General features: G+C 59.3%; 2 protein-coding genes across 7 annotated transcripts in view; one reads left to right on the plus strand and one right to left on the minus strand.

The window, feature by feature from the left end:
- PC (pyruvate carboxylase) overlaps nucleotides 1–17159 on the minus strand; it is a 261745-nt gene that overhangs the window by 9537 nt on the left and 235049 nt on the right. The gene's annotated exons all lie outside the window — the stretch shown is intronic.
- LRFN4 (leucine rich repeat and fibronectin type III domain containing 4) lies at nucleotides 4127–14864 on the plus strand. The gene is made up of 3 exons (XM_054033620.1): nucleotides 4127–5164; nucleotides 9349–10747; nucleotides 13059–14864. The coding sequence occupies exons 2-3, from the start codon at nucleotides 9369–9371 to the stop codon at nucleotides 13759–13761; spliced, it is 2082 nt and encodes a 693-aa protein (XP_053889595.1). The 5' UTR covers nucleotides 4127–5164; nucleotides 9349–9368; the 3' UTR covers nucleotides 13762–14864.

Here is a 17159-nt window from a genome sequence, read left to right on the forward strand (position 1 = left end):
GATCGGTGGGGGGTCATAGGTGATGGAAGTCAGGATGCCTGGGTTCTATTCCCAGCAGTACAGCTGTCCAGCTGCTTGTGTCCAAGGGATGGGGAGAGGCAGCTTGTGCATTGAAGGGGAGAATGAGGACTGGCTGCTGGATGGGAAAGGCTGGAGTAAGCTAAGCCCCCCTGAGCGTTGTCAGAGCTGTCAAGAGGGATTAGACTCTGGGGAGCTGGACTGTGTCTCATGGGCTGGACGGAACAGTTGCTGCTTGGGGAAGGGCAGAGTACAGGGGTGCAATGGGGGATCTGGGTATTGCAGAGTGGGGCTCAGGGGTCAGCAGCTACACTGGGCTCTCCAACCCCATAAACACTGGGGCAGGGCATGCTAGACTCCCCAGGAGCCTAGCCTTGAGGTCAAGGTGAAAGCGCTCTGGCTCTCACAGGCACACAACCACAGCATAGGCTGGAAACAGTAAAAGATGCAGGACCGAATCTAGCCAGAAGAGGGCAGTGCCTCTCTCACACACACCCTTACACAGAAGGGGAAACTGAGGTCCTATTCCCAGCTCTTGGAAGGGAGGGGAGGTCTAGTGGGTTAGTTCAGGGGATGCGGTTAGGGAATGGGATCAGGGCACCTGGGTTCGCTGGCTCTGCAAGAGAAGAAGGGTCTAATGGTTGAGCAGGGGGTGGGGGTGGGAACTAGGACTCCTGGGTTCCATCCCCATCTCTGCTGCATGACCCTGAGCCCACCTTGTCCTCTCCCTGCACCTCCCATTTCCCACTCTGCCATGGCGACTCTGACCTGACCTGCGAAAACCACGCCGAGCCCTCTGTGAGCAAACCCCTCCTCCCCTAACAACTCCATCATTTAATGTGCTGCTGAGGCCCTGAAACAGCCCCCTCTGGCCTTGGCCAGCAATCCTGGCGCCTGGCACTGTACGTTGAGAAGCTAAAGGGCTCCTGATCCCAGGGGAAAGGCCTTCATCAGGGATAATTATCCTGCTGAGAACTGATCGCCCTGCTCAGTGCCATCACCCAGGGATGGGGATATGGGCGCTGTGCCCTCCTCTCAGTACCCACATGCCCGCTCCTCTGCCTGCATCGAGAGATGCTGCACTTCTTCTGTTCACTCGTGTGTTAAGGCCCAAATGATGCTGTCTGCAGCTGGGCTCCCCCACTGCTGCTATCTTACCTGTACCCAGCACCTGATTTCCAGGAGACCAGCCTCCTGGGCTCTGTTCCCCACTCTCTCCCTGACTCACTACCTCAGGGCAACCTTGCTGTAGTTTTTCAACGGGGAGATGGAAAAACCATGAACTCAAAAGAAACCCAAGGCGAAAAAGCAGAGCTGGGTTCTGTCACATACACAGAGCAGGGCTGATTCACTCCAGCAGAGGGCAGCAGGACAGCTAATACACACTTCAAATAATGCCTGCTGCACTAGGAGCTGCTGGGAAGTAGGGATAGAACCCAGGAGTCCAAACTCCCAGCCCTGCCCCCCCCCCCCCCCCCCCGCTCTAACCTGCTAGAGACCCATTTCCCTCCTAGAGCAGGGGGATAGACCCCAGAAGACCTGGATTCTCAGCCCCCGCTCCCTCCAACCCACTAGACCCCACTCCTCTCCCAGAGACGGTGATAGGACAGACATCATTCCCTTCCACGATTCTGGTTAATAACCTCCCCGGCCAGTCAGTTAAGGAGGTGCCAAACCCAGGGCTCCTGGGTGAGATTCTGTATCCCGCTAATGGCTCATTAGCAGTCCCAGAGTGGGCCCAGCTCGGCAAATGTAATCCTAGCCCTATATTAGCTTTACTACGGTTCCCTTCCCCTGAGCTCTTGGTGGGGGGTAGCAGGAGGCTGTGCCTCATGGAAGGACAGGGGGGCTTAGAGGGGTGAAGCTGGGTTAGAAGGGCAAAAGGGACCAAAGCAGAGGATGTGGGGGCTCTTTATACAGGGATCCGTCCCCATTCCCTGCCCTCCCAGCCAGCCTATCCCTCCACTCTGGGGCTGCATCATAGCCAGCACTCCCTAGAGGGGAAAGGCCCATCCCCAATTTCCTAACACCCCCCCGCCCCTTACCCAGCCAGTCCCGCAGTAGGAGCAGTCTAAGTTCCTTCCCACTCTCTACTCTTGCTGCATTTCCTCATTAATTAATCAATCAGGGCACTCAACAGCTAATGAAGGAAGAACATAAGCTAGGTGCAGGGAGAAGGGCCTTGGAGCAGAAGGCTCTTGGGTGAAGGAGGTTTCAGAGAGGGAGCTACCCCCTCAGTTCCCATCTAATTCCTCACCCCATAGTAGGGCTGTACCCTTCAATCAGGTCCCCAGAGCTCTAGGGGTGAATGTCCCTCAGCGATGGGGCTCTGAGCCCTCCTCTTGCAGATACTGACTACCAGCCCCCAGAGCTGGGGATGGAACCCAGGAGTCCTAGCTCCAAGGCTCCACCCTCTAATCATTAGACTCCCCTCCTCTCCCCGAGCTGGGGCTAAAACCTGGGAATTTTAACTCCGTGTCACTACTGCTCTAAGCATTAGCTCCAACTCCTGTAAGTTTGAGCGATTGCACTTCTGCTCAGTAGGGAGCAGTGGTGTGTCCCCTCCCCCCACAGTATCATCTAACCCAATCCTAAACCTCTTAAACAGAAACCCCCTCATCGCCCCCCCGCTGTAAATCCCATCACACCCAGGCTTAACCTTGCCCCCATTCGCCTAAGTGAACATCTGTTCAGCATCTGGCAGAGAGGAGAAAGACTCAGCGCCCCAGCTGGCATAAGCCAGCGCTCACCGGGGGGGCTGGCAGAGAGTGCCTTCCCCTGCACAGCTCTACAGTTGTCCCTCAGTCCTGAACTGCAATGCCCTGCCCTGGGCTTGTACCCCCCCGGCTCTGCCAATGCCCCTCAGTGCTGACCCCTAACCACCTGCCACCCCAGCCCCAAGGTCTGCAGGGGGCAGTTGTGAAGTTTGTCCAGAGCACAGAACTGCTGGGCTCTCTGGTCCCCTGGGCTCTGCAGCGCATAAACTCCAGCCTTGGAAATGTGAATTGTGACAGGAGTCAGGAAGCTACAGACCTTGAGGGAAATCCCAGCTCCCTGTACTGGGGATTGAGGCGGCTGCAAACAGCCGGGCATTACAGGGCATTGGAAGGGGGGGGGCAGTAAGGTCTAGTGGTAAGAGCACTGCACGGCTAGGAATCAGGCATCCATTGCCAGCTCTGAGAGGGGAGGGGGGTCTAATAGTTAGAGTAGAAGGGGCTGGGAGCCAGGACTCCTGGGTTCTGTTTTTGTGATTGGAAGTGTGATTCTGATTCCCTTTGTCCCTGCTCTAACCATTAGACTCCACTCCCTACCTGCAGCTGGGACCCAGCACCAGCCCCCTAATCCCCCCACCTGGCGAAAAAGGACCATGCACCACCATCTCCCCCCCCCAAGTCCAGCTGAAACCCCCCCCCATCCTGATATATGGGAACCTGCACCAGCCTCCACTCCCCCATCCCCCTCTTCCCGCAGCTCCAGCTGCCAGCCTTGCACCCCCCTCTCCCTTCTGACCCCCTCCTGGTATACGGTGACCGTGCATCATCCCCTGACACCTCCCCAGTGAAAGGGGAACTTGCACCACCCTCCTCCCCTTTAGCTCCAGCTGCCACCCCCCCCACTCTTGCCCCCCCAGCTGCCACCTTCCCCATCCTGGTGTATGTGGCTCACGCATGAGCCAGCTCACCCCTACCTGCCCTATCCCACCAGCTCCCAGCCCCTTTTCCCCACCTGCTGATTCCCCCCCAATCCTGCTGGAAAAGAACCAGGCACCATCCCCCCTCCCCCCTCAGCTGCCAGACACCCCCCCCCCCGCACGGTGCAGAGGGACCATGCACGACACTCTCCCCCCACCCGGGAAAGGGCAGAGCCGGCGCCGCGCGGGGAAGGGAGGCAGGATCTTCGCGGCCGCGGGCTCCGCGCAGCTCTCCCATCCCCCACCCCGCGGCACAGCTCCGGCGCCCGGGCAGGGACGGGGGGCGCGCGCGGTTCCCACCTCCCGCCGCCGTCTGCGGGGGGGAGGGCCTCGGCGCTGGGGTTTGGGGCTCGGCGCCAGAAAGCGGCGGGCGGGGGGGGGGGCAGCCGATATCCCTCCACTCCCAGCGGACCCGTGCGCCCCAGAATCGGACCCAAGGCGGGCAGGGAACGCAGGTGTGGGGAGGGGATGGGCCAGGGGATAGAACCCAGGAGTCCGGGAGACAGAGACGCGGGAGGGGGGGTGCTGTCCCCTGCCTGGGACCGAGCTATAAAGGGATCGCACCCCTGAATGTTACAGCGGATGGGACCCAGGCATCCGTGAGGCTGCATACCCACTGCCTGGAGATGTCAGATGACCCCCCGTGGATAACCCAGGCGACCGGAGGCTCAGTGTTGGGGGTGACCATCCCCCCTTCCCGGATGTATAACTTGATTAGACAGCACGGACTGCACCCAACCCCCGGCGGATAGAACCCAGGCATCCGGCGAGTCCTCCAGAGTGGATCTAGCTCTCGCCCGGATACTGGATTGAAAACGGATTGCACCCCCGCACCCTTTGACGGGGAACAGAACCCAGGCGTCCGGGGAGCGGAGGGGGTGCCCTAGGGAGTGTATGTAACCTCCTGCCTGGAGCGATAACTGGACTGGACAACACGGATTGCACCCCAGGTGGATAGAACCCAGGCGTCCGGGCGGGGGGCACAGGAGGTGCCCCCAGAGTGTACATGCCCGCCCCCCCCGATATATAACCGGATTGGACAATATCGATTGCATCCCCCACGCCGCCGGCGGAGAGAACCCAGGCGTCCGGCGATGCGGGGGGTGGGGGGTGTCTGTGCTGGTGCTGCAGGGGGCTGCTAGCCGTGGAGGGCGCTCGGATCTAGCCGCACACGCGTATCCCGTTCATGCCACCGCCAGCCAGGCACAAGTTAAGCCGCGCCGCAGCGGAAAGGAGCCGCCGGGGGAGAGAGGGGCCTGCTGGCCCCCCGGGGCAGGGGGACGGCTGGGATGGGGGGCCCCTTCGGCCGGGGTGACCCCGGTCCCCGGGCGTGAGCAGCCCCGCAAGGACGCGCGGAGGCGGCGTGGGGGGAATCGCAGTCCCGGGGATGAGCCAGGGCGCGGGTGGGGGGCCCGGAGACGGGAGACGTGGCCCCCCCTAGAGACAGAGCGCAAGGTAAAAGCATCGGCCGCTGCGCATGGGGCGGGCGGAGGCGTCTGATGAGGGGGGTCTGGATCGGAGATGGGGGGCAGGGGGGGTCTGGATCAGGGCTTGGGGAGGGCGTGTGGGGGCCTGAAACGGGGCTGAGGGAGGGGTGGATCAGGGACGTGGGGGCCAGAGGGGAGCTGAAAGGCCTGGAGGATGAGTGGCTGCGGGCTGGACTGGAGGAACCTGGAGGGGCTGCATCCGAGCTGGAGGGGAACCTGGGGGTCTGCAGAGAGGCTGCGAGGGAGCAGGAGGGAAGCTAGGCAGGGGATAGGGGGCTGGACTGGGTCTGTGCGGGAGCTAGGCAGGAGCTGGGGGGCTGGAGGAGGCGATGGGGGAGCTAGGCAGGAGCTGGGGGGCTGGAGGGGGTGGGGGCTGGGGCGCTGGGGGAGCAAGGCAGGAGCTGGGGTGCTGAATGTGTCTCATTAACTGTCAAAGCTCTGGTTGAAGGGCACCAGAGGGGTGTGTGCAGGGGAGGGGAGGAATAGCAGAGATCCACTCCCAATCTCTGGGCTGCTGGCCCCTTCCTGGCTAAGGACAGAGCCTGTGGGTGGGCTGGGTATGGGGGAGGAGTTCTGAGGGGGGTGGAAGGAAGCAGTGACCTGCCATTTTCCTGCCGCCCGTCCCAGTCAGAGGCCACCAGGGAAGGGGGCAGCTGGTTGTAGTGACCCCATCCTTCCAAAGAACAACATCCCACCCATAGCAGAGCTGGGCACAGCTCCCCTCACCCACCCGTCACCGGGAGGAGCAGTTCGGCACAGAGCCGTGGGTGCCTGGGGGAGACATGGGCAGACATACCACTCTCCCCCAATGGCTTGCACACACACACACACAATTGTGCCCACGCCTACGCACATGCATAAGTGCACCCAGATAAGCATGCAGACACTCAGAAGGGTGCACCTGGCAACACGTGCAGAGTCGTGAGCACACACCAAAACCCCAGCTCCTCCACACACACAGGACCCCCAGAAATAAATAGGCACCGACAGAGCAAGTGTTTCTCGCCTTCCCTCATTCCCAGAGCCAGGAATAGAACTCAGGAGTCCTGGTTGCCAAACTGGAACCCACTAGCCTCCATCGGAAGCCTGCTCCCTGGGTATATTCTCCCAGCCAGGCCTCCAGTCGGTCTTTGAGCCCTCTGACCTGGGTGCAGGTACAGCTCCCCACCCCTTATGCTTCTGCTGGCTCTGCCTGAGCCTATGTACCAGCAGGAGAGCAAAGACGGTGACAACTGTGCCTCCCTTTGGAAGGGCCATGAGGGTTCTGGGGCAAATAGAATCGAGGAGTCCGGGCTCCCAGCCCTCCCTGCTCTAACCACTAGAACTTACTCCCCTCCCAGAGCTGGGAATAGCGCTTGGAACAAAATCAGGTTAGGATTCGGGACTCCTGGGTTCTATTCCTGGCTCTGCCACTGACCTTGGGCAAGTCCCTTTGTCTCTCTGTGCCTCAGTTTCCCCTTTGCAAAATGGGGAGAGTAATTCTCACTCCTGCTTTGGGAATTACTCAGGGATCTGCCGGCCCAGCAAATTCTGGAGTGACACTTGTGTGGCTGCTTTGACACCAATAATTCTCTTCATGGGGGTGCCCCTTAGACACGCTTTCAGGTCTCTTTTGCCACAGATTTCCCCTTAAACACAATACAAACAGTGCCAGAAATCTCTTCCCTGCCTTTCTTCAAATGCATTGGAAACAGGATTATGAATATGTTTATCCAGCCCTTCCCCTTGCAGCCTCTATGATCCAGCCAGGGCCATAGGCGAGAGCGAAATTGACTAGAAATGCAAAGAGAAACTGACTAGTCTCTTCCATTGTTGGAGCTGAGTGAAATGGAGGGACCCAGGAGTCCTGACTCCCAGTCTCCTGTTCTTAGAGCTACACCACACTCCCTCGCAGAGCTGGGGAGGGAGCCCAGGAGTCCTGACCCCCAAGCCCCTCCTTTCCCAGCATCTGTGGTAGGAACTCCACTTTGATTATCTGAGAGATCTGTTTCTGGGGGCATATGCAGGGGTATGGGGGGGCATGTGGAGTTGGCAGAAAGTGGGGTGATGGGAGGGGTGCTCAGAGAAAGGGGGAGGGGAGGGAAAATGGCTATTTCTGTTTTACCTAGTGGTTATCTGAAGCCCTGACATGATCCCTCTAAAAAGACAAGGTGGGTGAGGTAACATCTTTTATTAGGCCAGCTCTGTTGGGGAGAGAGAAGCTCTCAAGCTACACAGAGCTCTTCATGTCCCTCTAAGGCAGCTCGGAGATTGTTCTCCCTGCACACTGCTGCATCCTAGACCCCCCCAGCCATAGTTAGCCAAGCAGCCTGGAGCGACTCCATCCATGCACCAGGGCCCTGGAGAAAGATGATCCTGCCTGACTCCCCTCCCCCTCCCCTGCCAATCATGTGCCCGTGTCACTGGCGTTATCAGGGCAACCTGAATGCTGGCGCTTATTAAATCAATAACTTCCCTTGGCACTACCCTGCAGGGTGTTGCACAGGAAATGGAGTGCTGGCGGGCTCCCAATCACCTCCGCGTTACCCCCCTATGCCCCACTGCCCCTCCTAAAGCTGATTCCCAGCCCCCCGATCTAACCACTGTATGTAGAATGTAAGTTCTTTGGGCCACGGCCTGTTAGGACTCCTGGCTTCTATCCCCAGATCTGGGAGGGGAGAAGTGTCTGTCTAGTGGCTAGAGGGGGTGGGGAGAATGCTGGGAGACAGGATTTCTGGCTCCCTTCAGGAATAGCAGCCATATCTGCTGTCCAGAAAACCAGTTCATCCCCTTCAGCCCTCATCTCGCTTCACCCCTCCCAATTGCCTTGCCCGGAGGCGGGGGGGGGAGGGGGGGGAGCTAATGCAGCAGTGTGTCCAGTGGGGAGGATGCTGGGCTCTGGGACGGATGTAGGAACCAGGTAACTCTTTAAAAATTCAGTGGCTGAACTATCGACCTGGCTGGTTCCCTGTCTGCGGCACTGGGCGGTGGTGAAGGCAGCAGGATTATGGGGGGGAAGGTGAGTGGCATAGAGAACACAGGCCCGGAGGGACTGGGGAGGGACCCTGCCAGCGAGGGAAGGAGGTGACGTGGGGAGCACAGCTGGAGGGGGGAATCTGGGAGGGATCCAAGTCGTGGGGGAGACGGCTGGCATGGGGAGTGCAGGCTAGAGGTGGGGAAGAGTTCCCAGCAGTGGGGGAGACCCCCTCCACTCCCGGGTCTGGGATAGAACTCAGCGCTGATGACTCCCAGCTCCTCCTGCTCTAAGCCACCAGACCTCACTCCCTTCCGAGTGCAGAGAACAGAACCACAGAGCTCTATAGGCCACAACAGAGACCATAGGCCCTGGATTAGTTCCTAAGCACTTCTTATTGCCCCAGCTCCTGGAGTCATGGGACTGTACTAGAATTGAAGCTTCCATTTCTCATCCTTGTGGTTGGGGAGAAAAATTGGAAAACAAAACCCAGGTGTAGCTGATCCAGCCATACCTGCCTGAGTCTGCAGATAGCCTGAGCCGATGTCTCCAAGACAAGGGAGCAGACCTGATCTCAGTGGGGTGTTCGCTCCCATCCCCACTGCTCTGGGAGTCCTATCAGTTCCGCCCACCCTAAGCAGCCACACCCCAGTTACTAGGGGGTCTGCTGACAACCCATCCTCTCTGTGTAGCTGTCACTATAAATGGGGCCAGGCCACACTGCAGGGTTGGGCCCACTGTTTGTGAGAGGAGCTACAGTGCAGGATTGGGGGCCATAGGGGGTGGGGCTGCAGTGCAGGAGAGGGCCATGGTATGTGGGGGTTGGGCTATAGACAGTGTTTGGAGCAGGATTATGGTGCAGGGGATACAGCCCTGGTGAAGGGATGTGGCTATGATGTGGGGGGTGCTATAGCAGAGGGGTGTGGCCACAGTGTGGCAGGCAGGTATCTGATGCTGAGGGTACCGCCCTGGTGTGGAGCCCTGATGCCGGGGCATGGCTGTGGTATGGAGTTGGGGCTACAGTGCAGGGGTGTGGCTATGGCATGGAGGTGGGGCTCCCATACAGGATGGGGCTATGGTATGAGGCACTGGGCAGTGGTGTAGCCCCATGCCCCAAGCTGTCTATACCCCTAGACCACCCTTTCCCCATGTCCCTGCTCTTGGCTCACTCCATTCTCTGATCCCCTCTTTCCTGCCAGGCACTGCCCACCCACCAACCATGGCTTGCCTGCTGCTGGTGCTGCTTCTGATGGTAGGGACCCTGATGTCCTGGGCTGCCTCCTGCCCCTTCCACTGTGTGTGCCAGAACCTCTCTGAGTCACTGAGCACCCTGTGTGCCAACAAGGGCCTGCTCTTCATCCCAGCCAACATTGACCGGCGCACAGTGGAGCTGCGCCTGGCCGACAACTACATCCGCGTGCTGGAGCCCCAGGACTTCCTCAACATGAGCGGCCTGGTGGACTTGACCCTCTCCCGCAACACCATCGACAGCATCCGGCCCTTCGCCTTTGGTGACCTGGAGAGCCTGCGTTCCCTGCACCTGGACAGCAACCGGCTGATGGAGATCGGCGAGGAGGCCCTGCGCGGGATGCTCAACCTGCAGCACCTCATCCTCAACAACAACCAGCTGGTGAGCATCTCGGCCGCCGCCTTTGATGACTTCCTGCTGACGCTGGAGGACCTGGACCTGTCCTACAACAACCTGCGCCACGTCCCCTGGGAGGGCATCCAAGGCATGATCTACCTGCACACCCTCAACCTGGACCACAACCTCATCGACTCCATCATGGAAGGCACATTCTCCGAGCTCTACAAGCTGTCCCGCTTGGACATGACCTCCAACCGGTTGTACACCCTGCCCCCGGACCCGCTCTTCGCCCGCTCCCAGATGGGCGTCATCAGTCCCACCCCCTACACTGCCACCATTGTGCTGAGCTTTGGGGGCAACCCCCTACATTGCAACTGTGAGCTGCTGTGGCTGCGGCGGCTGGCCCGGGAGGACGACATGGAGACATGTGCCTCGCCGCCCCATGTGGCCGGCCGCTACTTCTGGTCGGTGCCTGAGGAGGAGTTCACCTGCGAGCCGCCCCTCATCACCCGCCACACGCACAAGCTGTGGGTGCTGGAGGGCCAGCGGGCCACCCTGAAGTGCCGCGCCATCGGGGACCCCGAGCCAGTGATCCACTGGGTGTCACCGGATGACAAGATCATCTCCAATTCCTCCCGGACCATCTCCTTCCGCAATGGCACCTTAGATGTGCTGGTAACCACAGTCCGGGATGACGGCTCCTACACCTGCATCGCCATCAATGCAGCGGGTGAGTCCACAGCCCTGGTGGACCTCAAGATTATCCCTTTGCCCCATCGGGGCAATGGGAGCAGTGGCCCGGTGCCACACCACGACCCGGGCTCCTCTGACATTGCCACCAAGACAGCGGCCAACACCAGTGACTTGGGGGTGGAGGAGAGGAGCGTGGAGGTATCCGATGTGACAGCTGACTCGGCCTTGGTGCGCTGGGCTGTAGACAAGTCGGCCCACACTGCCTGGATGTACCAGATCCAGTACAACTGCACCGTGGATGACACTCTGATCTACAGGTAGGGGGCGCCGCAGCATGGATGAGATTGGGGGAGTGGGTGGGGATGGATGCCATGGCACAGGAGGCTCCAGGAAGAGAGAGCATGCTTGGTCATGCCCCAGCCACACCACCGGACCACTGAGAGTCTTGAGTAGGGGTGTGTGGCTGCAGTGCATTGCATTATGGGCATTCTCCAGGGAAGAGGGTGTGCCTGGAACATATGGCATTATGGATTTTCTCTAACATGGGGAGTGGCCACAGTACATGGCATTATGGGTATTCTGCAGTGTAGGGGGCATGGCTGGGCCACACTGCATTATGGGTTGTTCTGACTACTTCGGGGAAGCAGAGAGGGCTTAGCTGGGAATTAGTCTCTCTGCTCGTGTGGCACACAGCTGCTAATCCTGCCGGGTTCTGAGTGCTGTGTCCAAGCCCAGAGGCAGCTGCCAGGGACTCCTGTACAAATAGCTCTGTGCCCCAATCCAGAGGTGGCTGCATCTCAGTGTTGGGCGAGGGATCCCTGTATAAACAGCCCCCACGCCCCAACCCAGAGGAGATCTAAATCAGCACCAGGAGCTTGTTGGAGTGGCAACGGCAAGTCCATTGGGAGCTAGACGATGGGGGTCGGGGGTGGAGAAGGCCATGCCATCCCAGTGGTTTAGGCTGAGACTATTAAAGTTCAGGCTAGAGATGCGAGTAGGGGCTAGACATATGGGGGTGGGGGCAAAAAAAGGGCAGCAATGCCGGGGGTGGGGCCAGATGTAGGGAACCTGGGTTCAGAACTGCTGGGGGGGGGGGTGGTCTAGTAGTTAGGACAGGGGACTGGGAGCCAGGACTCCTGGATTCTACCACAGCACCCTTCTCTGTGCTTCAGTTTCCCCCTCTCAATCATTGCCTATTTAGACAGTAAGCCCTTCCTCTATTTTGTATGTAGAGGTGACTCAAACCAGGTCTGGAAGCCCCTATGGGGGAGGAGACTTTGGAGGGCAGAGGGCTCTTAAACCAGCCAGCAAAGGCAGATCAAGACCCAATGGCTGGGAGCTGAATCTTGACAAACTGAGGCTAGAAATGAGGCCAAATTTGTAACAAGGAGGGGGATTAATGACTGGAACAGCAGAGATGGGTGGATTCCCCAGCACCTGAAAGCTTTTCCAAAACATCTACATGCCGTAGGAATTTAAGTCCCCTCTTCAAAAGTGAGGTGGGGTCTGCACCCCAGAGGCAGTGTGGCCTGTTGGTTACATCACTGGACTTGGGACCCAGAACTCCTGTATTGTATTCTTGGCTTGGCCACTGACTGACCCTGGCCAATGACCACCCCCAGCACCTCAGTCCTTTGCAAAGTGTTTGAGCTCCAGGGATGAAAAGTGCTGGATAAGAATTAGGTGTTCTTATGAATGATTCTGGGGGGCCCATCTTGAAACACCTTAAAGGGTCCTGAGTGGTAGGTACTGAGCAATGTTTGGAAACCCTTTTGGGGGTCTCAGTGTGCACCCCCCCAAATCACAAGTCACTTGAGGCCTGTTGTTGAAGCTGCATGGGTGAGGGCCCCTGACACCCTCGCTTGGCCAGAAACGACAGAGCAGGAGAAAGAGCTGAATGTGTTGGTCCATCACAGGATGACTGTGAGCCACCATGAAAACCAAAGCGGTCCTAGGCTGGGTCAGGCGAGTGATTTCAGTTGAGGTAGGGACGCATTAATGCCATTGGACAAGGCACTGGGAAGAGCTCAGTGGGAACACCATGTGCAGTGCTGGTCACCTGTGTTCTAGAAAGATGAATCAAACTGGCCCGGTGCAGAGAAGGGCTCCCAGGCTGATCAGGGGAGAGGAGACGGAAAGAGCTGGGCCTGTTTAGCCTGGCCAGGCGAAGGCTGAGAGGGGATCTGCTCTCTGTAAATACACCAGAGGGGTTAACCTCAGGGAGGCAGAAGAGCTACTGAAGCTAAAAGACAGTGTTGGCAAAAGAACAAATGGGGACAAACTGGCCAGGAATCAACTGAGACTGGAGCTGAGAAGATTTGTGCCCAACAGAGAAGAGAGGGTCTGGAACAGCCTCCCAGGAGGAGCAGTGGGGGGGGGGGGGGAAACACCCCACTCGTTTGAAGATGGGGCTGGATATGTTTCTGACTGGGATTCCATGCAGGGTTGGGTTGGCTGCGATAGCAGAGACCGGACTCAGAGACCCAGGAGGCTCCTTCCAGTCCTGGGTCTTATGAGCCGCAGATCTGGGGCTGGATGCAGGCACGGCTGGGACATTCCCCAGCCTGGGGGGATCAGTGGGGCTGCTCAGAGTGGTCTTTTCTGCTCCCTAATATCTCTCTCTTTCAGGATCATCCCGGCCAGCAGCCACCACTTCGTGCTGAAGCACCTGGTCCAAGGCGTGGACTACAATCTGTGTGTCCTGGCCATCTTCGACGACGTGGCCACCTCTCTGGCTGCAACGCGCCTGCTGGGCTGTGCCCAGTTCTCCACGCAGGAGGCGTACCCAGACTGCCACTCGCTCCACGCCCACTTCCTGGGGGGCACTCTGACGGTCATTGTGGGGGGCATTATCGTGGTGACCCTGCTGGTTTTCACTGTGGTCATGATGGTGAAGTATAAGATCTGTGGCAGCGTCCACTCTGGCATGCCCAAAGTCTCCAACATGTACTCACAGACCAACGGCGGGCAGCCGGGGGTGCCCAACGGGATGCTGCTGCAGAGGGGGCGTGGGCCGAAGGCGCAGCGCCGGAGGGCGAGGGGCAAGCCCGCCCGGCAGGAGGCACCAGAGCGCAGGACGGCAGAGGGGGTGGTGGCGTGCCAGGGGGACCCGCCGGACCTGGGGACCTCCAAAGCCAAGCGGAGCTGCTCGTTGGACATGGGGGAGATCTCCGCCAGCGCCTGCTATGGTTATGCCAAGCGCCTGAGCATCATGTGGACTAAGCGCAGCCAGTCAGTGCACGGGATGCTGGCCAGCTGCGCGGCTGAGGGGGAGGGCAAGAGGGGCGGGGCTTTCGCCAGCGCGGAGGAGCTGGAGGAGAGCGTGGTATGACCCTGGTGGGCGGGAGCTCACCGCACTGGAGCAGCCGGCTGAACGCCGGGGAGGGGACAGCTGAGCCGGGCGAGGAGGGCCTCAGAGCTGACACGGTGACACTCCACTGGATGTGGTGACAGCTGACTGGACATGGCAATGCGCAAACCACCCCGGCAGCCACCTCTCTGAGCCGGTGACACTCCAGCCAATGTGGCAAACTCACATCCGACCCGGCAACACTTGAGCCAGTGCGGTGACCCCTGATCTGACGCAGTGACCCCAGGTCTGACACCACCAGGCCAGGGCCAGCATAGCAGCACCTTCTCTGACGCTGGATTTTCCCCAGAGAGAGTGCCCAGTTGGCGAGACACAGAACCCCACATGGCTGAGCGTGGGTTTGGGTTTTGCCATTGGACTTGGTTTGACTCGACATCAGGGGCAGGGAATGTCTGGAAACCCCTGGCTCTTCCTGCTGGCACCCCCACCTTGATGCATATGGTGTGAGACACACAGACTGGAAAAGGAGAGTTAGGGGGGGAATCGGTACTGGATCAGAGAAGGGGGGCCTGGACAGGCTATCAGTACCAGATCAGAGAGGGGGTGGGCTTGGATGGGAGACTGTTACTAGAACGGAGAAGGGGGGTCCTTTACAGGGAATGGGCCCCAGATCCGAGACGGGGTGCCTGGACAAGGAGTAGGCTCTGGATTGAAGAGGGGCCCGGATGGGGGATGGGCCCTGGATGAGAGAGGGGCCTGGATGGGGGATGGGCCAGGGGTCCTGGATAGGAGAAGGGCCTGGATGGGGGATGGGCTCTGGATTGAAGAGGGGGATGGGCCCTGGATAGGAGAGGGGCCTGGATGGGGAATGAGCGCTGGATTGGAGAGGGGCCTGGATGGGGGATGGGCCCTGAATCAGAGAGGGGGATGGGCCTTGGATTGGAGAGGGGGCCCGAAGGAGAATAAAAAGTGGATCACAGAGTGTGCACCTGGATGGGGAATTGGTACTGGGCTGGGGGCTGGACAGGAAATCAGTGCCAGACTGGACGGGGAATCGGTACCAAGTATTTTATGTTTTGGTTTTGTTTTTAAAATCATTTGCCTAAATAAATAAGTAAACCTGAGTCATTGAGGGGTCGAGGTCTGGCAATGGACGGAGAGCAGCCGAGATAGGTTTGTGAGCACTGGGCGAGGGAGCCCGGTATAAACAGCCCCTGTGCCCCACTCCAGAGGCTGCTGCATCTCTGCACCCGGTGGGGGATCCCTGGATTAACAGCCCGCTGCAGCAACTCTGCCTGTAACCATGTGTAACTGACGTGGCGATGTGCCAGGAGCCCGAGCCCATGCCCTGAGAAGGGAGAGCTGCCCTGAGCATGTGTGTGTGTGGTGTGATGTTATGGGTCGCCAACCCGCACTGGGTGCCTGGCAAGGGCATGAGATTGTGGGGAGCTGGGATGGGGGGAGGGGCTGTGGGGAGCTGGACTGAGAGCTGCAGCTCCAGACCTTGACATTTCTACACAACAAGAATTACCACGGCAACAACAGCCACATTAAAGAGCCTGTAGCCTTGAAAGTGAAAGATTTACTGGGCGCAGCGTAGCTGGGGATGGCAAGGTGAGAGCGTCTTGCTGTGGAAGAGATGCACCCTCCTCCCTAGAGAGATCATTAACTCCTCCCTCCCCCGTGAGATCCCAAAGGTGCACGTGCACTTGGGACAGTGCCCCTCCCCTCAGAGCGATCAGCTCAGGCTCTCGGCAGACTCAGGCTGGTGTCATTGTGGTGGTTACACTCGGGGTAGCTCCCCCTCTCAGAGCAATTGGCTCAGGCTCTCAGCAGACTCAGGCAGGCACTGGTCACACCTGGGTCACCTCTTCTCCTCAACAACGCCTGGGAGCGGTGATCCTACCACAATCACCTGACTCCAGGAGCTCGGGCCTTGGGTCTGGGCCTGTAGCACCGGTGCCATTGCCCAGCATAGGAGCGGTGCCCGGCATGGGACACCCTCAGACCCTATAGCAGTCACCTGCACTCAGAAACCCGCCACACTCAGAGCACCCCTATCCCCAGGGTGCCAGGCCTCTGCGTTGGCTCTCCCACCTTCCAGGTGCTCTTTGGAGCACAAGGGAAGATAAAAGCCAGGCACTGATGATAACAGGGGAGGGGCGGGGAGCAGGGTTAAATGGGCTCCGCCAGGGGGTGGAATCTGACTGAGTAAGAAATTGGGAGCAGGAAGCAGAATGGAAGGGGAGCTGGGGATGAGACGGCTGGTCAGGGAAGGAGTAAAGAAATTGGGGTAGGGGAGGTATGGGCATGGATAGATAGAGGGGTGTAGGGAGGTGGGAGGATGGATGGATAGAGGGGTGGATTGAGGGGTGTGAGGGGTAGGGAGGTGGAGGGGGATGGATGGATCGAGGGGTGGGGAGGTAAGGAGGTGGATGGCTGGCTGGAGGGGTGTTAAAAGGAGGGAGAGGGATGGATGGATTGAGGGGTGGGGGGTGGGGAGGTGGAGGGGGATGGCTTGCTGGAGGGGTGTTGAAAGGAGGGAGGGGGAGGGAGATGGATGGAGGGCAGGGAGGTGGAGGGGGATGGATGGATTGAGGGGTGTGGGGGGTAGGGAGGTGGGGGATGGATGAATTAGGGGTGGGGAGTAAGGAGGTGGAGGGGGATGGCTGGCTGGAGGGGTGTTGAAAGGAGGGAGGGGGAGGGAGATGGATGGAGGGCAGGGAGGTGGAGGGGGATGGATGGATTGAGGGGTGTGGGGGGTAGGGAGGTGGGGGATGGATGGATTGGGGGTGGGAGGTAAGGAGGTGAAGGAGGATGGCTGGCTGGAGGGGTGTTGAAAGGAGGGAGGGGAGAGAGAGATGGATGGAGGACAGGGAGGTGGAGGGGGATGGCTGGCTGGATCGAGGGGTAGGGAGGTGGAGGGGGATGGATGGATCGAGGGGTGCGGGGGTACGGAAGTGGATGGCTGGCTGGAAGGGTGTTGAAAGGAAGGAGGGGGAGGGAGATGGATGGATGGAAGGCAGGGAGGTGGAGAGGGATGGATGGATGGGTCATAGACATGGAGGGCTGTGTTTGGGGATGACTCACAGGTGTGGTGCTGACTTTCCCCAGCCGGTGTGGGGTCCTTAATGAAACCCAATTCTGTGGCCTTGGCCCAAGTGAGCTCGGCCAGGCCGGGGGGAGGGAGGGGAAGGAGCCTGGCAGACGGGTGGGGGTTAGATTGCAAAGCTGCAGGGCTAGGGGAGAGACTCAGACTGGGCTGTCAAAGAAGGCTCAGGAATGCAGGTGCCCAGATCAGTGGGTTTGAGGCATTAAGGGTCTGCACATCCCAGCCTGAAGCTGATGGGCAGATTCCCAAAAAGCCAATGGGCGTTCCCTGCAGAATTCATAGGTTTCAAGGCCAGAAGTGCCCTTTG

The sequence above is a fragment of the Malaclemys terrapin genome, chromosome 7 (assembly GCF_027887155.1).
Source record: "Malaclemys terrapin pileata isolate rMalTer1 chromosome 7, rMalTer1.hap1, whole genome shotgun sequence".
NCBI classification, from domain to species: domain Eukaryota; kingdom Metazoa; phylum Chordata; order Testudines; family Emydidae; genus Malaclemys; species Malaclemys terrapin.

What these genes read in the sequence shown, in the direction of transcription:
- LRFN4 (XM_054033620.1), top strand. Translation starts at nt 9,369, where the DNA reads ATGGCTTGCCTGCTGCTGGTGCTGCTTCTGATGGTAGGGACCCTGATG. An exon ending in GATGACACTCTGATCTACAG is followed by an intron (nt 10,748 to 13,058) that starts GTAGGGGGCGCC and finishes TCTCTCTTTCAG; the next exon opens with GATCATCCCGGCCAGCAGCC.